Source organism: Cnephaeus nilssonii, assembly GCF_951640355.1.
Source record: "Cnephaeus nilssonii genome assembly, chromosome: 7".
NCBI classification, from domain to species: domain Eukaryota; kingdom Metazoa; phylum Chordata; class Mammalia; order Chiroptera; family Vespertilionidae; genus Cnephaeus; species Cnephaeus nilssonii.
The window spans coordinates 75,249,975-75,275,422 of NC_137078.1; the positions used below are offsets into that span (position 1 = coordinate 75,249,975).

The 25,448-nt window shown below is 44.4% G+C and overlaps 1 protein-coding gene across 3 annotated transcripts in view; it reads left to right on the forward strand.

Moving 5' to 3' along the window:
• ST3GAL3 (ST3 beta-galactoside alpha-2,3-sialyltransferase 3) overlaps nt 1-25,448 on the forward strand; it is a 160,798-nt gene that overhangs the window by 73,353 nt on the left and 61,997 nt on the right. For 2 of the 3 annotated variants that reach the window (XM_079778329.1, XM_079778328.1), the window contains 2 exons: nt 499-541; nt 20,563-20,655. In XM_079778329.1, coding sequence (XP_079634455.1) covers nt 499-541; nt 20,563-20,655 — 136 coding nt within the window. Of the gene's footprint in view, nt 1-498; nt 542-11,077; nt 13,546-20,562; nt 20,656-25,448 lie in introns of those variants that run through there. The other variant, XM_079778330.1, reaches the window with a different exon arrangement.

The window sequence follows — 25,448 nt, forward strand, 5'->3', positions numbered from 1 at the left end:
AGCCAACTGAGCCACACTAGCCAGGGCAGATCTATCAATTCTTTGTGATTGTCATGAAGAGAATCAGTGACATGATTTGAGAACCCCTTGGCTGCCACATCTTCTCCCCATAGTTAATGTGGCTGATTGAGCAAAAATTGTGCTTAGAGCTTAGAGGAAGCAGAGATTACTTCTGACCCTCTTACTTTTCCTGGGGTCCGGTTTTGTGGTTTTCTTAATTTAAGTTTCAAGCCCTACATTTAAACAGGAAGGCAATTATAAACCAGCAGAGGACTGGTCAGCCTAGGCGTCCTGGTAAACACCTGGCTTGAACCTGGTCCTTCACAAAACAGGTGGTCAGTAAGGGTTTTGTGACGTAAATTTGATTGTGGCTGTGTATTTGGATCTGTTCTCTGAAGCCGTTGTCTGTCCCCGTGGCCTATGTCTCAGGGAGGCCGTCTGCTAGTGTCCGCAGGGGCCTGCCTTCGGTGACGTTTTCTGCTTTCTTTTCTTTTTCAGAGTATGATCGGCTGGGCTTCCTCCTGAAGCTGGACTCTAAACTGTGAGTAGACTGAGAAAACGCCTGTGGGTGTTGGGTTCCCAGGGTCCTCTGTCCTCAGTCTGTCAGCAGAATTTTGGAGTACGTTACAGTCTACAGGGACCTGCGGAGGATGGGATTGGGTGTACAGGAGGCCTTAGGCTTGGCTGGCACAGGCAGCCACTGCAAGGAGTTTGAGGGACAAAGAGGCCCCCAGAAAGGCTTCTGCTCCCAGACTGGAGGGTGATTGGGTTGCAGCAGGAGTCAGTGGCCTCTCAAAGATGCCCTGCAGCCTGGTCTGCAAAGCCTGCCGTGATCAGGCCCCTGTCTTCCTCCTATTGTTCTCCCACAGGTATTACCCCCCCCCCCCCCCCCCCGTTTTCCAATACCGCTGCATATGTTTATTATGTGTGCCTGAAACTTTCCTTCCTTGCTTGTCCACTAGGAAAACTCAAAGACTACCTCCTTTTTATACAAAATTATCTCCTTCTCCATGCTTCCTGTGAATTTTCTACCTCTGTCACCAATTATCTCATTATACTTAATTAACTGTGTAATGATGATTATTTTATTAAGCGCACAGGCTCAGAGCCAGGCAAAGCTTCATTCAAATCCCAGACTGGCACTTACTCTCCTTGTGATTTGGGACAAGCTACTTAACCACTCTGAGTCTGGTTTCTTCTGTCATATGGGGTTTTAATCGAAATGAATTGATTCCTAGTGGCTTTCAAGTAAATGGTATCTAATCCTTCCAGATCCTTCCCTGTTCTTGCCTTCTTGGTCTCCCTAGCGCCTAGCTCAGTAAGCACTGTCCACTTGGCTGCGAGGATGGATGACAGGTGGATGACGAGGTCAGGAAGCCTTGAAATCAGGCCCTGTCCGCTATGTGTGTCTGTGCCCTGCACAGGACCTCTCCCATGGTTGATGTGCAATACATGGTTGCAAAACTGCCGGTGGCTTTTCTCTGTTGTTAGTCATCTGAGGATACCTATGGCCCCTGTCCTGTATGAGACAAGACACGAAAGATCAGACTGTGTCTCCTTTTCCTCCCTTGCATGAGGCCTTGACCACACCTGCTATAACACGTCGAGTCTGGGCTCTTTGGCTTTCCCACTGAATTGTCTGGCATCTGGCCCTCTTTTCCTGGCATCTGGCTTCTTGGCTCTGGGGCCTTGTACTGTGAGTTCAGGAGTTGTAATTCTCCCAGCTTTTATCCGTCATGCAGGCAGCCATGAGGGAAGAATGGTCTGCTCTTTATACCAAGCTAGTAGAGAGATGTCAGCTACGTGCAACACCTTGGGGAATGGGGCTTGATTACGCTAGAAGCCACAGTCTTCCCTTTTTTATTTTATTACTTTTATTTTTTGTTAATCCTCACCCAAGGATATTTTTCCATTTTTTTAGAGAAAGAGTGGAGGGAGGGGGAGATAGAGAGAGAGAGAGAAACATCGATGCGAAAGAGACACATCGATTGGTTGCCTCCTGCACACACCCCGACCAGGACCAGGGATCGAGCCTGCAACCGAGGTGTGTGCCCTTGACTGGAATCGAACCTGTGGACTGCAGGGTTCGATGCTCTATCCACTGAGCCACTGGCTAGGTCAGCCTTCACTTAAAAAAAGCCTTAAGTTAGTGCTCTGGGCAAAAAAACAAATCAAGTATAAGCTAATAAGCCAGTGAAATGCCACCAGAATGGAAGCTGTAGTAATTACTCCTGATGAACAAAAGACATGCTATGTAGGATACATTAACTACAGTATTTAAACTGCCTTCCAGAGTGCAAGGAGGGGGTTAGGAGGGCACAAGTGTCCACACAGTAGGCTGTGTGTAGCTTTCTGTTGTGTATCAGGCTGGTTCCATGAACCCTTTGAGTGAATTTGTCTTCATTTGATTTAAATCACAATTTAATGTACAAGATAGACTTTTCTTTCTTACTACTAAGGCTTTCTCAGCCCAGTGCTGTCTGCGGAGAAAGCGCAGATAGGTGGGAAAGGTTTTTACGTGCTTCCAGGGAGAAGTTTCCAAGTTAGGGGTTCTGTTTTTGAGGGATAGTCCCTTAGCAATATTCAGATCTACCCTTACAAATTCTTTCTCTGCTGTGTTGTGTTGTTTCTAATGTGTAGGAAAGGATTTGAACTTGGATCAGAACTGAGTTGGACTTTTGCCCCTGCTGCTAATTTAAAGGACCTTAGATAATTCACTTTAGATGTCTGATCCCAGTTTTTCCTTATGAAGAATAAATAACGATACCTAGTGCTAAGGTTTTATGAAGAATAAAAGGAAGAGCTCTATAAAGTATGAATAAGTCTGCAAATCTAAGAATTGGCTTTCATTTATTTTGATTGGGTTTATTTAGCTTCTTAGATATAAGAATTCATATGTCCTGAAATTTTTTTCAGCCATTTCTCTTTATTTTTTTATTTTTTTAAATATATTTTATTGATTTTTTACAGAGAGGAAGAAAGAGGGATAGAGAGTTAGAAACATTGATGATAGAGAAACATCGATCAGCTGCCTCTTGCACAACCCCTACTGGGGATGTGCCCGCAACCAAGGTACATGCCCTTGACTGGAATCGAACCTGGGACCTTTTAGTCTGCAGGCCGACGCTCTATCCACTGAGCCAAACTGGTTTCGGCAGCCAGTTCTCTTTCAATATTGCCTCTGCCTCACTCTCTCTCAACTCCTCTTTTGAAACACTGATGAAATGTTAGACCTCATTCTAGCCTCCAGGTCGGTTATATTTCATATGTCCATCTTTGGTCTATTCCACATTAAATTGGAATCCCAAAGGACTCAACATAAGGATAAACTAGAACTAAGCCTGCACACCAAACCAGGACAGCAGGAAAGATTGCCAGAGCACCGAGAGGATCAGGGCAGTAAGGTAAAAGAACAGAAACACGTGGCATTCACAGCCAGCGTTCTATCCTCAGGGGATCCATGAACTCTAAGTTTAAGATGTTTCAGACTGGCAGTGCCTCCAAATCCTGGCAGAAGCAAACTCAAAACCTTTCTGGGAAAAGACATGACTTTCTCACTGATAACTTTTCAAGGAAATGAGACGCTGACAGTAAAAAATAACTAGCACACAAGGAAACCAGGCTCCATTAGTGAGAACCATGAAAGATAACAGACAGCAGAGAGGGACTCCCAAAGACTTACGACATTGGAGTTACCAGACACAGTTTATAAAGCAATTATAGTTACTATAATTGTACTGTATGTACGATAGTTAAAAAATAAAAGACAAGATTAAACTATATACATGGAATATGGAACTATAAAAAGTAAAATATTAGATTTGAAAGAACTTCTAACCAGAATTAACTCAATAAGATTTATTAATTATTATTTTTAATCCTATTTTTTTAGAGAGAGAGGAAGGGAGGGGAGAGAGAGACAGAGACAGAGACATTATGATGTGACAAAGAAACATTTATCAGTTGCCTCCAATATGTACCCCTACCAGGGACTGAACCCGCAACCTGGGTATATGCCCTGACTGGGAATCCAACCCGCAACCCTTTGGTGTATGGGACAACTCAAATGAACTGAGCCACCCAGCCAGGGAAAAAAAACGCAATAGGATTTAGCAGTAGATTAGATACAACAGAAGGCAGTTACTGAACTGGAAGATAAATCAGAGGAAATGACCTGTCACAGTGGTTGGTCAGCTTTTTACTGGAAAAGGCCAGATGGTTAATATTTTAGGGTTTGGGGGGCCTTATTATCTCTGTCCCAACTACAGTGCTCAGCTCTGCTGCTGTGACATGAAAGCAGCTATAGATAACATATAGGCAAATGAGTATAGCTGTATTCCAATAAAACTTTATTTATTGACACTGAAATTTTAATTTCATATAATTTTTATGCCATGAAATATACTCCCCAACCATTAAAAATTTTAAAAACATTATTTTCTTTTTCACTGTTAAAATGTTTTAATATCAATGTAAAATGAGATCAGAGTTTCACAAGCAAAAAGACATTCTTAACTCAAGGGCCATACTAAAAACAGATAGAGGGTTGGATTTGACCCACAAATCATAGTTGGCTGACCCCAATTAAGAATGCAGCACAGGTATAGCTGCATGAGAATCGTCTCTCCACCTCAGGTGCTTTCTATTCTTGAGATCCTATTATATATAAAAATGCTCTTAAAATATCTCTATATCCTATGATACTCACCAAAAAAATCTAGAAATAGATGTTTTGGATTTTTTATCTTTACGATACTCTTTTAATTATGTCTTTGTGGAATAAATCGTTTTCTGTTTCCTTTGAGACTTCCCTGCTGCTTCTATCTGCATGACAGAATCACTTGTGAGCGCCGTGAAAATCATTCAGGCTACTTAGATGCAGTGAGCTGTACAAACCTTGCCTTTTAACTGCAAGCTCTGTTGTTCTGGGGGGCAGTGGTTTTCGGAGGTTAAAAACATGGGCTGTGAAGTCAGACATGAATTTTTAAAGCCCAGTTCCCTATCTTACTAGCTGTAATCTTAAGTGAGTTGTTTAACTCCTAAGCCTCAGTTTCCCACTATAAAATAGGATTAATAGTAATCACCCAAGGATGCCATTCAACATGTCCTGTACCCTTTTCAGTGTCTGGTAAACTGGGAAGGATATAGCCCCAAAATGAGACTTGAACCTCAGCTTGCCTCTTGTTCCATTCCCCAGATTTCATTTTCTCACTTACTCATTTAGTAAATATTTCTTGAGCACCAGCCATGAGCAATGAACAAGTTTTTAAAAAAATATATGTTTTATTGATTTTTTACAGAGAGGAAGGGAGAGGGATAGAAAGCCAGAAACATCGATGAGAGAGAAACTCCGACCAGCTGCCTCCTGCACACCCCTCACCGGGGATGTGCCCGCAACCAATGTACATGCCCTTGACCGGAATCGAACCTGGGACCCTTCAGTCCGCAGGCTGACGCTCTATCCACTGAGCCAAACAGGTTTTGACAACGATGAACGGGTTTTTGTTTTGTTTTTAAATAGGTTGGCTTGGAAGCCTAAATGGAGTACAAAGAGTTCACAAGGGGTTCTCAGGTGCATAGTAGAAGGAGCAGCCTCCATTGCACAGGGCAGTAGGGAATCTGGTGTTTTCAGGGATACCAAGGTTACTATGAACGCAGAAGGTAGGAGGAACGTTCACTGAAGAAGCTGAGGATGTACAAGAGCAAGGCTTCAGAGGACACAGTGGAAAGTCAGAGTACGGTTCAGGGGGAGAGAAGTGGGAGAGTGGGCCACAAAGAAGAAGCAGAGAGCAGTGACTTACGGATGAGGAAACTGACCAGGATGTAATTGAAGGAATGAGCAAGAATAACCAGGATGTGAGGCTGGTGAGTTGGGTATTGCTGGCCTGTAGGCGCCTAAGAATTAATCTTGTGTTCCCTTGGGGGTGGGCACCCAGGCTGCTCAGTGCACTCAGGGACAGCCCAATTGGATGATGCCTCCAGGAGGTTCGGGTCTGGTCCCTGGGGAGGCTCTGGGATCTCTGAAAGAGTTCAAAGTTGAGGGACCTGGGGAAAGGTTCAGGGCTACAGGCTGCTGCCCCAACATTAAGGTAAGCACTTCCTTATTCATTCAACAGATTTCTTGAGCAATTGCCATGCATCAGGCCGTAGTCCATGCTCTGAGGATATACCAGGGAATAAGATGGTTAATAAACGAAGTGTAATAAATAAGTAATGTTCTCACTGTCATGGAAGATGATAAGTGCTATGACAAAGGAAAAAGGAATGCTGGAGAAGCGAGTGCAAGTTTAAAGGGGGTAGTCAGGGTAGGCCTTACTGAGAAAGGAACATTTGAGCAAAGAATCAAAGGAAGAGATGGGTTAGCCTGCCATTATTTGGAGGCAGAACATTCCAGACAGAACCCTAAGGGTATCTCAGTCTCAGTTGTGAAGAGGAATATGACCCCATGAGCCAGGAATGTGCCCATTAGTCCAGCAGAGAGAAGAGCCATCTGGAGCCATGAAGGAGCCAGACCCTGGTGTCCGGGTGTGCGTTTCCTGAGCTGATGTCAGCCTTCTAGGAGCTGATTTTACTGAGTGGAGGTTTCATCTGTCTCAGCGGGGTGTGGGTAGGTGCTCCGTGCTCCAGGGAATCTCTGGTCCGCTGTGACAGTGTGGTGCCTTATAGTCGCCATGTGGGCAGATGCAGACATGGGGAGTTTAATTCTCAGACTCATTTCATAAGGAATTACATGTGAAGATACAAAGACCTGAAAGCTGAAACCAACATCTTTTAACCCCCCAAGGGCTTGTGAAAACTAAAATTGTGAAAGGCCTAAATACATGGAGCAGTGCAAGTTATACCCTAAGCCTTAGGGCCTAAGGTATCGCTTCCTGTTTCCCGAAGAGCCTGCCAAGCTCCCTGCAGCTGCAAGGGGAAAGTGTTCATTGAGTATGTATTGTGTGCTAACGCCTTCCTGGGTACTTTCTGTGTTACTTATGCCTCACCACAGCCACTTATGATCTCATTCAGTCTCATGGCTTTAACGATATCTGGGTTGATGACTCCCAAATTTATAGTTCAAGCCCAGTCCTCTTTCCCCACACTCCAGATTCATTTATGCAATTAATTGCTTTACTTGAATGTGTATTAGGCATCTCATACCTAACACTAGTGGCCCAGTGCACGAAATTCGTGCACATTAAAAGAGAATTAATTAGAGGAAATATTTTAACATTGCTATTTGCCCTTTCTCTATAATAGAAGTGTCAGAGATGAAAGAAAATTAGTAAAATTTATAGAAAATCTTCCTCCTGTCAGAGTCTGGGGCGTGCTGCGGCACCTAGAGTCAAGTCCCCACCCACTACCCACATGTGCTTCGAAAATGCAGGAGACCCAGACCTGGCTGGCCCCACCCCCATTGGGTGAAACCAGACCTGCCAGCCCCACCCCCGTCAAGCCCCTCCAGGCAGGGGGCGCAGCCTCAGGTCGCCCGGTGCTGTGGCAGGGGGTGCGGCCTGAGGTCCCCTGTCAAACCCTGCCCAGCAGGGGGGTGCAGCATAAGGTCCCCCAGCCTGGCACTGGGGCTGGGGGGTCGTGGCCTGAGGTCCCCCGTGGGGGGGGGGCTTTACGGGGGACCATCCCCGGTGGGGGGGCTTTACGGGGGACCTCAGGCAAGGGGCATGGCCTGAGGTCCCCCTTCAAGCCCCGCCGGGTGAGGGGCGTGGCCTGAGGTCCCCCTTCAAGCCCCGCCGGGCGAGGGGCGTGGCCTGAGGTCCCTCGCCCTGGCCAGGCGCCATGTAGCCTCAGGTCCCTGCTGTCCGGTCGTGACGTTACAGCATCCGGGCTAACTTGCATATTCCTCTATTATATAGATAGATGTCCAAAACCCAACTCCGGATTTATACCCCCTGCCTCCCAGAATCTTTCCTACCCCAGTAAATGGCAATTTCATACTTCTTGTTGGTAAAAAATCTTAATAGCCCTGCTGGTGTTGCTCAGTGATTAGAGTGTTGGCCTGCACACAGAGGAGTTGCCAGTTCGATTCCCGGTCAGGGCACATGCCCAGGTTATATAGTGGAATCACTTGAGAAGCTTAAAAATTTACTGATTCCTTCATCTACCACTGAGAACAGGGGTGGGAAACATCTGGCCAGCTGCATACGGCTGCGAAATCATTTGGTTTGGCTCTGCCAAGGCTTTAGGAGTGAGTTAATGAAATGTTTGGCCAAATATAGCAGGCTGATTTTTAAGTTAATAATTTTTTATAGCCTGCAAATGATGTTCTAAATATCCAAATGGCCCTTGGCAGAAAAAAGGTTCCCCACCCCTGCCCCAGAGATTGTAAAGTCGTCGGGTTGAGGAGTAGCCTGGGCGTTGGTTTTTTTAAGCTCCCCAGGTAAGTCTGATATGCAGTTGAGAACCACTGCTCTTAAAAATTCCCTTTCCTGTCTGAGGAACTCTCCGCTTTCCCAGGTGATTGATACTAAGAATAAACGCACCTTTGAGATAAGGCCCCTGCCTACATGTAGGAGTATGTCTATATTGTGTTTCTCAACACAGGACCTCATCACCCAGAGATTCCGATTTAGTTGATCAGAAATCCAACTCAAGCCCTAACCGGTTTGGCTCAGTGGACTGAAGGGTCCCAGGTTCGATTCCGGTCAAGGACATGTACCTTGGTTGCGGGCACATTCCCAGTAGGAGGTGTGCAGGAGGCAGCTGATTGATGTTTCTCTCTCATCAATGTTTCTAACTCTCTATCCCTCTCCCTTTCTATAAAAAATCAATAAAATATATTTTTAAAAAAAGAAGAAGAAAAGAAATCCAACTCGAGTACCTTAATGTTTGAAAGTTCCCCCAGGTGATTCTAACATGCCAGGGTTTAGAATAATTGGGGGTATAGCCTTCAAGCCTGTTGTCATATCTGAATATAGCATAATAGCAGTTATGATAGTGGGATTGTGGGTACTTTTTTTCTTTTGAGTTTACATTTTCTGTATTGTCCTTATATACCTTTAAGTGAAAAAAATATTTGGATGCACCCTTTTTCTGTTTTGTTTTGTTTTTTTCATGATTTCATTTTCTCTTGATCTCTAACACTGTTTTTTAGAATCTATTTTATATTAAGTTTTGACTACTAGCCCTTTTTTTTAGTGTGTTTTTTTATGGTCTTTTGACATGTAAATCAATTGAAGAGTTTCCTGTACATTCTATTGGCCTATTTAAGTATCCTTTTCTTATCCACAATTGAAATGCATGTTTGTGTAGAGATTTTATATTTGTTTTTTCTGTGTTGTCAAAGTTCTAAGAGGCCTGAGGGTGAAACATGGTACAGCTGAGGAATGGACAGACCAAATCATGCAGGGCTGTGGTGATAATAGTAAGATGTGGGCTTCATCTTGAGGGCAGAAGATGCCACTGGAGTGTTGTAAGCAGGTGAGAAACCATCAGTTTTGACCTATAGGAAAATGACTTCAGCTGTGAGATGATAGAAGGATTGGAGAGGAGCAGAAGTGGAAAGGAAAATAGTACCTAAGAGGCTGTCATAGAAGTAAAGAGCAGAAATCAGTAGAAAAAAATCCAACAAAACTAAAAGATTATTTTTTTTGGAAATATTAATAGAATTGAAAAACCTCTTGCTGGGTTAACCAAGAAAAAAAGAGAAGATAAAAATTACTAATATCAGAAATGAAAAAGAGATCATCACTACTGATCCCATGGATCAATATGTTATGAACAACTTTGTGCCTACAAATAGTAAAGGAATATTATGAATAACTTTATGCCTACAAATTTTATAACTTAGATGCAATGGACCAATTCCTTAGAAGACACAAACTATCAAAATTCACACAGGAATAAATAAATCATCTGAATAGGTCTATATCTATTAAAGAAATTGAGTCCATAATTAATAACCTTCCAAAACAGAAAACATTAGGCTCAGATGGTTTCAGTGGTGAATTCTATCGGACATTTAAGGAAAAGATGATAGCAGTTCTCTACAGCCTTTTCCAGAAAATGGAAGCAAAGGGAACATTTCCTAACTTGTTCTGTAAAGCCTGCATTACCGTAAAACCAAAACCAGATAAAGAATTGTAAGAGAAGAAAACCACAGACTAGTATCTCTCATGAGCATCATGTAAAAATCCTCAATAAAATATTAGTATATTGAACACAACAATGTATAAAAGGAGTCACACACCACAACAAGTGGGATTTGTTCCAGATACACAAATTATAAATGCAGTAATTATAAAGTCAATTGCTGTATTGCATCACATCCATAGGGCTAAAAAAGAAAAATCATATGATTCTATCTATAAGTTACAGAATAAGCATTGATACAGTCTACATTCAATTGTTTTTTAGGAAAAACTCTCTGAAAACCAGGAAAGAGAGAAACTTTCTCTCTTTGATAAAGAACACCTACAAAAATCTATAGCTAACATTACACTTAATGATGAGAAACTAGATGCTTTTCCCTAAAACTGGGAAAAGGCAAACATGTCCCCTTTCACCACTCCTATTCAACATTATACTGAAAGCTCTAATTCAATCGTAAAAGAAAGAAAAGGTATAGAGATTAGGAAGGTAGAAATAAAACTGTTTTTGTTCACAGACAACATGTTGTCTACATAGGAAGTCCCAGAGAATTGGGATTTCGTGGAACTAATTAGCAATTATAGCAAGGTTGCAGGATATAAGGTTAATATACAAAAGTCAGTTGCTTTTCTACATACCAAGTGAACAATTGGAATTTGAAATTAAAAACACAATATTAGCCCTAGCCAGTTTGGCTCAGTGGATAGAACATCAACCTGTGGACTGAAGGGTCCTGGGTTTGATTCCGGTCAAGGGCACATGCCCAGGTTGTGGGCTTAATCCCCAGTTGGGGGCAGGCAGGAGGCAGCCAATCAGTGATTCTCATCATTGATGTTTCTGTCTCTCTGTCCCTCTCCCTTCCTCTCTGAAATCAATGAAAATACATTTAAAAACAAAACACAATATTATTTACATGAACATACACAAAGAAATACTTAGGTATAAATCTGACAAAATACACTTTCATATATATATGGAAAACTACAAAACTCTAATGAAAGAAATTTAAAAAAAACTAGATAAATGGAGATATATTCCATGTTCATGGATTAGAAGACTCAATATTGTTGAAATGTCAGTTCTTCCGAACTTGATCTGTAGATTCAACATAATTGGTGTTGCTCAGTGTTAGAGTGCACCACAGGGTCGCAGATTCAACTCCTGGTCAGAGGCATATACCTAGGTTGCATGTATTGAATGGCCCTGATTGTGGTGTGTGCATTAGGCAACCAATTGATCTGTCTCTCTCACATCAATGTTTTTTTCCCTCTCTCTCCTCCTTCTCCTCTTTCTCTCCCCCTCCCCTCCCCACCTTCCCTTGCACTCCCTCTAAAGATCAATGGTGAAAATATCCTCGGTTGAGGATTAACAACAACGAAAACTCCAGCAAGTTCTTTAGTGGTTAGCAACAAACTTATAGTTTATTAGAGGCCCGGCGCATGAAATTCATGCACGGGAAGGGTACCTAGGCCTGGCCTGCAATCAGAGCCAATCTTCCCCCAGCTGCAGCAGCCGGCCCCATCCCCCGCTGGCAGCCTTCTGTGTGTGGGGCAACTGGCAGGGTGATCAGGGCCCCAGTTGCACTGTCTTGGCCTGGCGCCGCCCATGTCTGCCAACACCCATCCTCAGTTTCCCATTCCCCATCAGGCGATCAGAGTCTGCTGGCAGGGGGAGGGACCAAGAGGTTGGCCGGCAGGCCCCGATCAGGCAATCAGGGCCTGTGGGCTGGGGGCAGCTCCTGCGTTGAGCATTTGCCCCCTGGTGGTCAGTGCGCATCATAGCAACTGGTCATTTTGCCGACCGGTCGATTTGCATATTACACTTTTATTATATAGGATATGGAAAGGCAAAAGACCCAAAATAGCCCATGTAATGCTAATAAAGAACAAAGTTGAGGGACCGATGCTACATGACTTCAGACTTAAAATAATGCTACAGTAATCAAGTATTCTGTTCCATGGTATTGGTAATAGAATAGAGAGCATAGAAGTAGACATACACAAATATACAGATGCTCCTCGACTTACTGTTGAAAATATTGTTAAGTCAAAAATGTATGTAATACACCTAACCTACCAAACATCATAGTTTAGCCTAACCCAGTGGTCGGCAAACTCATTAGTCAACAGAGCCAAATATCAACAGTACAACGATTGAAATTTCTTTTGAGAGCCGAAAACCGACTTCTGGCCATGGGCCACGAAGTTTCAATCGCACTGTACGTGTGCGCCCGCACGTGGTATTTTGTGGAAGAGCCACACTCAAGGAGCCAAAGAGCCGCATGTGGCTCGCGAGCCGCAGTTTGTCAACCACTGACCTAACCTATCTTAAACGTGCTCAGAACACAATATCCCCAAAATGCTGGTAGCATAGTACATCTTAGAGTATCAGTTATTTACCGTTGCAATCACCTGTCTGACTGGGAGATACAGCTTGCTGCTGCTGCCCAGCATCAAGAGAGAGCATCATACATCATATGGCTAGCCTACAGCTGACATCATACTCAGTGGTGAAAAGCTGGAAATTTTTTACTCTAAAATCAGGAAAAAGATAAGGATGCTCACTCTTACTTATTCATCATAATACTGAAAGTCCTAGTCAAAGTAATTGGGCAAGAAAAAAAAGAAATAAAAGGCACCCAGATCCAAAAAGAAGTAAGACTGTCTGTAGTTGCAGATGACAAGATATAAAAAACCCTTAAAAATCCACCATAAAACTGTTAGAAGTATTAAACAGATTTAGTAAAGTTGCAGGATACAAAATCAATACACAAAAATTAGTTGCATTTCTATACACAAATAGTGAACTATAAGAAAGAGAAATTAAGAAAATAGCCCATCCTATTTACAATTTGCATCAAAGAGAATAAAATACTTAGAAATAAGTTTAAGGAGGCAAAAGACCCAGACACTGAAAACTGTAAGACATTCATGAAAGAAACTGAAGAGGATACAAATAGATGGAAAAATACGCATCTCATGGATTGGAAGAATATTGTTAAAATGTCCATACTACTGAAAGTGATCTACAGATTGAATGCAATCCCTATTAAAATTTATCATTTGCAATTTTATAGTTTAGACATGGAACAGCACATCTTTCAACTATGTCCTCTGGGTCTAAGGGCTATACTGTCTCAGAGGATTATTGTAAAGCTAAATTAGATAATTAGGTCAACTGTCTGGCACATGGTTTATGCTCAATAAATCTTAGTTTCTTTGCTCTTTTCAGTACCACCCAGAAAGAGGATGTGTCTTAATTTTCAAAGAAACGAGATTGAATTGGAGTGGTCACAACAGGTCCCTGGCGGAGAGTCTGTGAGAATTGCCTACATAGCTCAGGCTAAGCAAGAGCTTACTGGATGGAGAGCATGCTAACCAGTCAAAATGAAACATATTGCAAGACCTGGAGATGAAGTTAAACTGCAGTCATCACTGAATCAAATAGTAGAGTGGCCTGGTATGTTGAAAAGATGTTGCTGTGCCCAGTACCCAGAGATGGAAAGCAGGGCCTCCAGCACTGAGAAATACCACAAATTCCAGATGGCTCAGATCAAGTAGTTCCTCTTAAAGTGATGGAAGAAACATGAGAGCGTTGTTGAGTTTATCACTAATCGCCGTGAGGCAGAAACTGTATAGAAGCCCAAGTATGCTCTGGAGTTCACAAAGAGCAAAGGGTCAGTGATAACTCAGAGTAGGATTGATGGACAGCACCCGAACGTGAGTGAATGAAGAGACGCATGATATTACAACAAGAGCCAGCAGACCTTTAACAAGGGGGCCATGGGCTTGGAGGGGAGAGGGAGTCAGAAGAGATAAAATTGTCCTTAAGAAGAAAAGTTTCCATCTTGGAGCTTAAAAGGATCTATGACAGTATTACTTTTTCTTACATAAAAGCTATTTCAGAAAATAAGTTAAAATAAAAATGCTTAGTAACAGAATAAGCTTACTAAATCTAACGTAAGCAGCTTCTTTCATTTCTGAAGTAATGTCATTGCCCCAGCAACAACCCTCTAGTTATCGGAGAAAAGCGTCTTCATAAGGAAGGTGAGAGGGGACAGACCTGCAGAAGCAGTGGGAGGTGAGGTCTGTGCTGAGGCTTCTTATCTGTGTTCGTGCCAGCCCTCCCAGCACAGCAATGTTGGCTACCTTTAAGTTGCTATATTTGCTTGAAAGGAAACTGATTTTTATTAACTATTATTTGCCAGGCAGTGTGAATGGTACCTTACTTACATGGTCTTACTTCACACTCACAATCAGTTTCTTGACCTCCACATCAGTAAACTAGCACATAGAATGAGGGAGAGTGCATAGTAGGGGGCTGATCTGAGTTCAGTCCTCTTTGAGAGGATCATAGGACTTAGACTATTGGTCACAAGATGCCCATCACTGATCTATAGAGTCCTCAGGAATAACTGTTGAAGTCCCTTCTCCATTTTCCTCGCTATCACCACCTCTCCCCCACACTTCTTCTCAATTAATTTTCAAGTCAAGTTAACCAGTTGGGTTTAGTCTGACAAACATTTTGTTGGGTACTTATGTATTCTGTGCTATGTATGGTGCTCTATGCTATGTACTATGCTCAATTTTCATGGTCTAGGACAGTGGTTCCCAACATGGGGCACACCCTCCACAGGGGGGCAGTTTGATTTTTAAGGGGGACAATTCGAGAATGAGTTACTAACAGTGAATCTTTTGCATTTCTTATGGTTCTAGGGGCCTCATATACAATATAATAGAGGCCTGGTGCACGAAAATCGTTCACGGGGGGCGAGGTGTCCCTCAGTCCAGCCTGCACCCTCTCCAATCTGAGACCCCTCGAGGGATGTCTGACTGCCCGTTTAGGTCCGATCCCAGTCCTCTCACAATCCAGGACTGCTGGCTCCAAACTGCTCGCCTGCCTGCCTGCCTGATTGCCCCTAACTGCTTCTGCCTGCCAGCCTGATCACCTCCTAACCACTCCCCTGCCTCAGGAATAACTGTTGAAGCCTGATCAACGCCTAACTGCTCCCCTGCCAGCCCGATTGCCCCTAACTGCCCTCCCCTGCCGGCCTGGTCACCCCTAACTGCCCTCCCCTGCCAGCCTGGTCACCCCTAACTGTCCTCCCTTGCAGGCCTGGTCACCCCCAACTGCCCTTCCCTGCTTGCCTGGTCACCCCTAACTGCCCTCCATTGCCAGCCTGGTCACCCCTAACTGCCCTCCATTGCCAGCCTGGTTGCCCCCAACTGCCCTCCCCTGCAGGCCTGGTCACCCCTAACTGCCCTCCATGCAGGCCTGGTCACCCCCAACTGCCCTCCCCTGCAGGCCTGGTTGCCCCAACTGCTCTCCTCTGCTGGCCTGGTCACCCCTAACTGCCTTCCCCTGCAGGCCTGATTACCCCCAACTGCCCTCCCCTGCCAGCCCAATTGCCCCTAACTGCCCTCCCCTGCTGGCCTGATTGCCCACAACTGCCTTCCCCTGCTGACCATCTTGTGGTGGCCATCTTGTGTATTGGAGTGATGGTCAATTTGCATATTAGCCTTTTATTATATAGGATACTAATAAATACATATTGTGATATATTTATGCATTTTAGTTCTCATATGTTTTGCTTTATTTGCTATTTTTTCATATCACTTCATATTATTTTTTTAACAATTTCTTAGTGATTTCTTCTTCAGTACTTCAACTGTCCTTTTGTTCTTTTATTTTTCTCTTTCATGGATTCCATGTTCTTTGGAAGCTTGTTTAAACCACGTTAATGGCCTTTTAGGCTCCCTACACATGACTAGGAGTTTACTTTTTGAATAATAAGAATTATGTGTCACAGGGGGGGCATCAGGATTTTAGAGATGCTTAGGTGGGGCATGGCCAACAAAATGTTGGGAACCACTAATCTAGGAGAAAAAGATAAGTAGATGCCCTGGCCAGCATGGCTCTGTGGTTAGAGTGTTGACCTGTGTACTGGAGGGTCATGGGTTCGATTTCTAGTCAAGGGCACATACCTGGGTTGCAGGTTCATCCCCTGCCTCCTCCCTTCCACTCTCTTTAATAATCAATGGAAAAAAATATCCTCACTCCTTGGGTGAGGATAAAGAATTTAATTAATTAATTTTTTAAAAATACATGTAAATGGATAGTTACTTCTCAGTGTAATGAGTGCCAGGCCATGACTCTGTCCTGGTCATTTTATCCCTAATCCCAGGCCAATGTCTGGCAGATAACAGTAAGATTGTCACTGTTAACATGTATTTAGAAAGAAACTATGTGCCAGGCATTGTAGTAAGCACGTTTTTCTCAACATAATCCTCACAACAACTTTATGAAGTACTACTATAATCCCAGTTTTGAAATGTGGAAATTAAGGTACAGAGTAGTTAAATCACGTGCCCAAAGTCACACAGCCAGTAAGGGATTGAGTCAGGATACAGATTCAAGCAGAGTCACTCTGTTGCCTCTACATATTGGTTGAGTGAGTGAATGAATGAATGAGAGGAAGGAAGGGAAGGAGGTGGGAGAGAAAGAGAGTGTGCGGAGACAAGTGGGCAAGCTGAAGGTGGAAGTCAGCTCTAGGTAAGATGGGGTCCACAGGCAGAAAGGGCTGTTTCTACTCAGGAAGGGAAGTAATCATGAAAAGCTTCATAAAGGAAGCGGTGCTTAAACGGAATATTGCAAGATGCACAGGTAATCACAGGGAAGGGCAGGGTGAGCAGAGATAAGACCAACCCTTTTGTATTAAGTCCTTTCCCCTCACCTGCACAAAGGCATTTTTCCTACAACTGTCCCATCTCGACTACTCATGAGTTTTTCGCTTATTCTAAGCAGCTTATAAACATGCTAAAATATTTCCTTGCTTCTCTCCTCCAGCTAATTGCCCCATTTCTCTGTCTTCCTTTATAGCAAAACTCCAGTTTATATTCCATGTCTCCAATTCTTTCGTTTCTCTTAAATCCAATGAAATAAGCATTTCGTCCCCTCGCCCTCACCCCTCCAGTGAAACAGCTCTTTTCAAGGTCGGGAGTAACCTCATGTTGCCAAATCCAGCTGTCAGTCCTGGGCCACACCTGGCCTACCCCTGTGTTTGGCACAGCTGGTCCCTCTGTCCTTCTTGAGATACTTCCTTCCCTTGAAAACTGAGACATCACACTCTCTCCTCTTGCAGTGCTACTCTTTGTCTCCCAAATGTTGAGCCTCACAATGCACTCTTCCACTGGAAATCACTCAGCGACGCTCCCTGGTGACAGAACCCAAACTTGAGCCAAGTGTTCAAAGCCTGGCTGCCTGCCGCTGCCACCTCATCTCTCACAGTACATGCATGGTGCTACCCTCCACGTGGGCTTTCTCACCACATCCCCCCAAGATCCCTGGGAACTGAGTGGTTCTCATTTGCAGATGAGGAAGCTGAGAGTCTGATTTTCCATCACTTGCCCAAGGCCACACAGCTTGCCAGTGTCCTCTGAGAACGGGTCTGAGTCCAGATCCTACACTTCTTATTTATAACTCATTGCTTGGCCTGACTCCTTCAACTTGGTGCTTGTGAGTGAAGCAGGGGAGTGAAGTCTGGTTCCGTCTTTCAGATTCCAGTCTGTCCATCTGGATTTCCTCTTGAGAGTGCAGTGGTCTACACTCTTCACCCCAGGGTCTTGGTAGTCACGTTTGTAGGACAATGGGTGCTCTTACTGTTTGAAATGCTAAAGCTCCCGAAATGAAAGGCCAGCTGCAGAGCATGAGCAGAACAAGGGCTGCATGATTTGATCAGACATCTGTGGGGGCCTCCTGGCATTTGGAGTGTGAGTGCCTTAGAGAAACTAACTATTCTGGCCCTGGGGAGTTGGCGACTGTTAGTCTTGGTGGTTTTGACCGCTAACTGCCCCAGGGGTCCCAGCCTGCTGTATGACTCAGAGTTCCCAACACTCCCCCTATTCTTCTCTTACTGGGATAGTCAGGAGGCCATGTCTAAGGCATTTTAATTTGGTAATAATTTGACCCACCCACTGTAGCCAGGGCCCTGTGTTTTTGAAGTTACTGTTGCTTTTTGAATTGGGCAGGGGCATGGAGGGTGTTTAGAGCCAACCACCCTTGATGTGTGTGACCACCTCGCACTGCCATGGGAAGAGCCTTTCCTGCTGGGTTCTGGCTCCCTGTGCTCCATCTTGCCGGTGCTCCCTCCTCTCTGCCATAGATTACCTGAGCCCATGGGCCCTGGACTGTCCCATAGCCCTTATTCTTGAAGCACCTTGCCAAAAGTTGATGGTGTAAACTAGAGAGGAGAGAGGTGGCCAAAGGTGTGTCTCTTACTGTACGTGTATTCATGCAGTGCACTGTGCTAAAGAGGCAACTGCCATTCATCTTTCATATTCTTTGTGAAACTTTCTAGAATTCAGAAAGACCGAAGGGACCCACTGTACAAGGTGGGCAGGCAGGTGGTGGGGGGTTGGGAGACAAGGGTATGAGGAACTCATGGTGCCTTGCTGCTCAGATACCACTTCTGACCCTCTTCCCATCTCCAGCTGCACTGCCCCTTGTGCACTGCCCTCGGCTCCGCTTCCCTGTGATGGCACTTGCTGTGATCCACGCTGGTGGCAGTGCCATGTTAAGAGCTCCTGCACTGGTGTTAGAGACAGGTTCAAATCCAGTGCCCGCCGCTTACTAGCTGTGTGAGTTTGGATAAGTCTCTTCATCTTCCTGAGCTTGTGTAGAAACTAATAATTAATAGCACATGGCTGTTAAGAGGAGTAATTAAAAAAATCTATAATGTTGTCATCACTGTGCCTAGTCCAAAAGCTTCCAGTAAGTTTAGTAATTGAAATGTAGTTTATATTTTGTTTCTGAAATACTGTTGTTTACATAAAAAAAATATTGCTATGTAAATTTTCTTGTTAAGCCTTTGACTTTCCTTTGCCTACCAAATAAAGTCCCTGCCCTGGCTTGTCACTCATCATTTGCTTTTGCATTTCAAGCTTTAAATTTCATTGGTAGGAATGGCTAAAAAATACATGGATTTCTAGAAGAAATTGCACATGGATACAGATGCGTTTGTCTAAATTCACTGAGCAGTTATTCTGTGTACGGCCCTGGGCTAGGCCCTCAGTGGTACATGAGTAAGTCACACATGACACATGATAGGCAAGGCAGTGCCCCATGGTTTCTGGCTATCTAGTGCAGGTGCCAGCCCCTCCCCCCCCCCCCCCCAACACCACCACCTTATATGACCCCACCCAGTCCCTGCGGAAGGCAGCCCTAAGGGAAATTTGCCACAGGGCCCCAGCACAGGAGAGCAGCTGGGCATCAGAGTGATCAGTTTTGGCAGCAGGTCCAAAGGGGGAGGCGGGGGAGGCTGGGACTGGGGACTTCCTCAGGTCCCCAGCATGCAGGGCCTCCAGCCCCAGCAGTCACTGCAAGTATCCTGTTCTTCCGATGTAGTTTTCTCTAGACTACTCCAGCCCCACACTGAACACACAAAGGCACTGCAGCCCAAAGGTATGAGGTGACTTGTCTACAGTCACACGGCAACAAAGCCAGGGCTGAAACACACAAGTCTTCTGAAAAAATTTCGGCCATCTCTGACTTGTGGGTTCCCAAGACTGTCTTGGTTCCAGTCCAAGTACAGTGAGACGCTCAGGGTCATTTTGTTCCTTAATAAAATTATAAGGGTCTTTGTTTGCCCGTTTCTGTGTAAGGTACTGGGGTGCAGGGTTCAATCAGACTGAAAATTACAGTGTAAAGAGGGAGGCATGGAAATTACAGTGTAAAGAGGGAGACATGCTACCAACAGTTACAGCACAGCAGTGAGTGCTGATGGGAGTTAGCATGTAGTGTGGGTGGCGGGGGGCAGTCTGGAGGTCAGGGAATTACTCCCAGTGAAGTTGGCATCTGAGCTTAGTTTTGAAAACCCAGTAGGCATAGCCAAATAGAGAAGGACAAGGAAGAACACTCTAGGCAGAGAGAATAGAAGAGGACGAGAACTTTCTCAACTAAATGCCTGATGGTCACAGTAAATAGCCCCAGCGTACATGTGATCTGTATTCAGGGCACCCTGAGTGGCTCCCATGGCTGGAGAGCATCGAGGCAGATGAGGCTGGCCTGTAGGATACAGAAGGATGTGGAAAGGGCAGTGCCGCTGACTTGATCAAAGCCTGAGCAGCTCTCTCTTCAGAGGTCCAGGCTCTACGTTCCCAGTCTGGGAGCCTGGATGGAGTTCCTGATTTTCTCAGTATCAGAGTTACAGCAAGAGAATCTATGTGAACCCAGTGAGTTCTTTTTACTAAGTTCCATGGATGGGCCTTGCTTATTTATCTACCTAGTCCTTTAGGGCTTTTTGATTTGGGGGGTTTTGCCCTCCCCCCGCCCCCCGAAGCCTTGGTGTAGAAGGACTTAAGTGCTGATGGTAGGGAATGAAGCTTTATTCAAGGTTTAACACCTACAGTTCTTCACAAACCAGTAACCCCCTGACTGCGGAGTGGCTGGCAGGCTGTGACTCTCCTTCTCTTCCCACAGGCCTGCGGAGTTAGCCACCAAGTACGCAAACTTCTCAGAGGGAGCTTGCAAGCCTGGCTATGCTTCAGCCTTGATGACTGCCATCTTCCCCCGGTAAGTGCCCCTCTTTCTTCCCACCACCGAGACAGCCTGCCTGGTCCATGGAGTGGGAGTCAGAAACCCTGCCCTCATGGCAAGTGATGTGCTCCAGAGAAAGCAAGATTCTGTCGGAACTTCCCTCCTGTGTCCTTGAGTCTGTGGGTACCTGGAAAGGACTTTGCTTTTGGTTGGTTCCCACCCCAATCCCACTCTGTGCCCTTGCTATATCTCATCCCCTGTTCACCTACCAGCACAGCTTGTTCTGTGGGAGAGAGGCAGGAGGTAGAACCTGTGTGGTTGCCCTGTGGAAACCAGGCATACAGAGGCAGCCAGGCAAGGCTATCCAGCACGGGAGAGCCTAGTCATAGTATCAGTGGCCAAACTTCTTCTTCTTTTTTTTTTAATTTTAAAGTTTTTTGGGTTTTTTTTACTGAGAGAGAAGACAGGAGAGGGGGAGAGAGAGAAACATCAATGTGAGAGGGAAACATCCATCAACTGCTTCCTGCACGCCCCCTACTGGGGATTGAGCTGGCAACCCGGGCAGGCATGTGCCCTGACCAGGAATTGAACTGGAATGATGCCCAACCAACTGAGCCACACCAGCCAGGGCAATGAATGGTCAAACATTTTTGGAAGCTAGGAGAGGCAAGGCCAAATAAAGCAGGGATCAAAGAGGAGTTTCTGAGGCTGGCTGTTTTGACACCATCTCCCTGTCCACTTTGCGTTCTGGATTCCTGATTCCCTTGATAACAGGCTTGCTGAACAAAGCTGTGCCAAACCCTGGGAGTTCCTTTTACCAAAGGCTGCTGAGGGGCCTTGGTTGCTTATCTTGCCTTTTCCTTCCGGGTTTTCTTTTACGGAGGCCTTAGTGTGGAGCAGGGCCTGACGTGCTGGGATGGTCTCGTCTGCAGCCTGGAGTGCAGGGAGACTGTCGGGGTTGTTTCGTTCCTTCAGAAGAGTAGGGGAGTGTCTGACCTGGGGGGGCAGGGGAAAGGCTGCTCAGGATCCTCTGGGCATAGTGAATAGCTCTTGGACCACCGGAGGAGCCCTGGGGTGGACTGTGCTCCCTGGGGGAAGGGCTTGCACCCCATCCCTTAGAAGGCTGAGGTGAGGGCGCACAATGTGCTTGCACAGGAGTGCTGAGAAACAGCCTGCTCAAACTTAAATCCAGGATATGTGGGTTTTATGCTCCTTTTCTTTTTCTAACTGAGCGATACAAACTCAGCTACACAGTAACAGGGGCTTGTCTGGCTGAAAATCTGGTGTTCAGATAGAGCTCTCTTTGTCTGGATTTGCCTCTGAATTGATCCCAATGTTTTGCTTCCCCAGCTGTTTACTGAGCACCTCGTAAGTATCTGGCACTGTGTTCCATATTCTTACACGTGTTTTCTCAGGCCTACAGGACTCAGTCCTCTGGGCCAGGCACCTGTGGGTTTTCCTTGACCTCTAAATAGTTTCTTTTACTTTTTCTAATTGAAAGTAATGTGAGCATGCGATTTAAAAAAATAAATAACTCAAAACAGCCCAAAGGATATATGCTCCCACTCTAGGTCCCTTCCCCAGAGATAGTCAATATTACCGTAAATGGGAACATACTGTATTTATTGTTCTGTATCTTGCTTTTTACTCCTAATAGTATATGTTAGAGATTATCCTGCTACCAGTGTAAATGGATCATCTTATTTTTAAAATGATTTCATGATATATAATTGTAGGGATGTATCATACTTTTAGTAAAAATAAGGTTTATTAGAGTATAATTTACAAACAGTGAAAATTGCTTCTTAGTGTAGTTGTGTGAATTTGGTAAATGCACGCCTGTTGCATAACAATCAATAGAACATTTCTGTTATCACCCCCCAAAGTTTCCTTGTGCTCCTTTACACTTAACCTCTCTCTGGCCCCCCAGTCCCTGACAACCACTAATCAGTTTTCTGTCCATATAATATTTCCAGAATGTCATATAAATGGGATCATATAGTATGTAGCCCTTTGAGTCTGCCTCTTTCATTTATTAAAATGCATTTGAGACTCACCCATGTGTTGTGTGTATCAGTTGTTCCTTTTTGTTGCTGAATAGTGTTCATCCCTTATATGGATGTAATAGTCTGTTTATCTATTCATCAGTCAAAAGACATTTGTGTTAATTCCAGTTTTTAGCTATTAAAATAAAGCCACTATACACATTTGTATACAGGATGTATGCTTCACTTTATATAAGAAACTAGAGGCCTGGTGCACAACATTCGTGCACTGGGGGGCGAGGAGTTCCTCAGCCTGGTCTGCGCCCTCTCGCAGTCTGGGATCCCTCAGGGGTGTCCGCCTGCCGTGGGGAGCAGGCCTAAGCTGGCAGGCAGACATCCCCTTAGGGGTCCTTAGCGCTGCCGCAGAGGCAGGAGAGGCTGCCGCCACCGCCGCTGCTTTCACCAGCCGTGCTGGCTTCTGGCTGAGCAGCGCTCTCCCTGTGGGATGCTCCTGCATTGAGCGTCTGCCCCCTGGTGGTCAGTGTGCATCATAGTGACCGGTCATTCCACCGTTCAGTCATTTGCATATTAGGGTTTTATTATATAGGATTGCAAACTTTAAAAAATTAACAACATCGTTTTGCTTTCCTGCCAGCATTGTATGAGAGTTTCAGGTTTTCTACATTCGTGTCTTCAGTGTTTTTAGTTTTAGCTATTCTAGTAGGTTTTTATTTTGTTTATAATGTTTCTATTTTCCTTTGGCTGTTTTTTGAGTATTTCTTCTTATCACTGATTTTCAGCAATTTGATTATAATGATCTTGTTGTGGTTTTCTTTAGAAACCCTGGCTTTTTATATATATATATATACTTTATTAATTTTTTACAGAGAGGAAGGGAGAGGGATAGAGAGCCAGAAACATCGATGAGAGAGAGACATCGATCAGCTGCCTCCTGCACACTCCCTACTGGGTATGTGCCCTCAACCAAGGTACATGCCCTTGACCAGAATCAAACCTGGGACCCTTGAGTCCACAGGCTGATGCTCTATCCACTGAGCCAAACCAGTTAGGGCACCCTGGCTTGTTTTTATTTTTCTCCTTCGATCTATGGATTCATACTTCATTTTTAAAATCAAATTTGGGAGTTTTGTCATTTTTTTTCTGTCGAACTCCCTTCTCAGGATTCCAATTACATGTGCTATACCATTGTTCCCACAGGTGGGGTTTTTGTTTTTTGGTTTTTTCCCCCAATCTTATTTCACTCTGTGCTTCATTTTGGATAGTTTATATTGTTATGTTTTCATATCCATTGATGTTTCTTTTGTAGTGTCTAACCAACTGTTTATTCATGGTGTATTTTTATTTCATATATTGTGTTTTTTATTTCTATAGTTCCATTTAGGTCTTTTTATATCTTCCATTTCATTCCTTATTATGTTGCTGTGTTCTTCTACCTTCTTGAACATATAGAATATATATATATACATATATATGTGTGTGTGTGTGTGTGTGTGTGTGTGTGTGTGTATGTGTGTGTGTGTGTGTGTATATATATATATATATATATATATATATATATATATATATATATATATAAATAAAAGGCTAATATGCAAAGTGTCCCCTCGGGAGTTCAACCGGAAGACCAGGGGTTTGATCACTCACTATGACGTGCACTGACATCTAGGGGGCGGTGCGGGACGAAGGAAGGCCCCGGCCAGCAGTCGGAAGGCCCCGATTGGCCCTGATTGCCGGCCAGGCCTAGGGACCCTACCCGTGCACGAACTGCATCCATTAGGCCTCTAGTATATTTATAATAGCTGCTAATCCCATCATCTCTGTCATTTCTGGGATAGTTTCTGTTGATTGATTTTTCTCCTGCTTTTGGCCTATATTTTCCTGATTCTTTTTATGTCTGCCAGATAATTTTTTATTGGATTCCAGACAATGCAAATTTTACATTGTTCTGTGTTAGATTTTGTTGTATTGCTTTAAATCGTGTGAATTTTCAACTGGCCGCAGTGGCTCAGTTGGTTGAGCATCATTCTGTGCACTTAAAAGTTTGTGTTGCCGGTTCAGTTCCCGATCAGGGCATATATCTCCGTTTCGGGTTCAATCTCCAGTTGGGCAGGAGGCAACCAATCTATGTATCTCCCTCACATTGATGTTTCTCTCTCTCTTCCGTCTTTTCTCTGAGCATATCCTCGGGTGAGGATTTAAAAATAATTTTAAAATCCAAACACTGGAATGTAAGCTCTATAAGGGTAGAGATTTTATTTTAAAAAATTCTGTGACTTTTCTTGGACATTCAGTCAAATTACTTGGAATCAGTATATCCTTTTGCAACTTGTTTTTAACATTGTTAATACGTGTCTTGAGCAACCCTTTGTCTATGGCAAATTTATCTCCATTACTAATGTGGTACCCTTCTGAGGCCTACCCAGTGCCTCGTGCAGTAGGAGGTATTTCCATCCAGGCTGACTAATTTGCACTCTGGTTTGTGTGAGTCCAAACAATTCCCAGCCCTTGTGAACAGCAGGAATTGTTTCATCCACTGCTTCCTGGTGGTCTCTCGTCAGCCTCAGAGTTTCCACTCGTGTATGCACAGATCGGTACTTGGCCAAAAATCTGAGGGACCCTCTTGCAGATCTCTAGAGCTTTCTGTGCAGCTCCGTCCTCTGTGGTCGCCTTCTCCACAAGTTCGAGCCTCCTTGGCCTCCCTAAACCTAGATCTCAACTCGGAAAGACTACTGGGCTCTCTTTAGGTTTCCCATCTTAGGTTTCACTGGTCTGAAAACGATTGTTTCATATATTTTGACTTGTTTTCTAGTTGTGTAAGGTAGG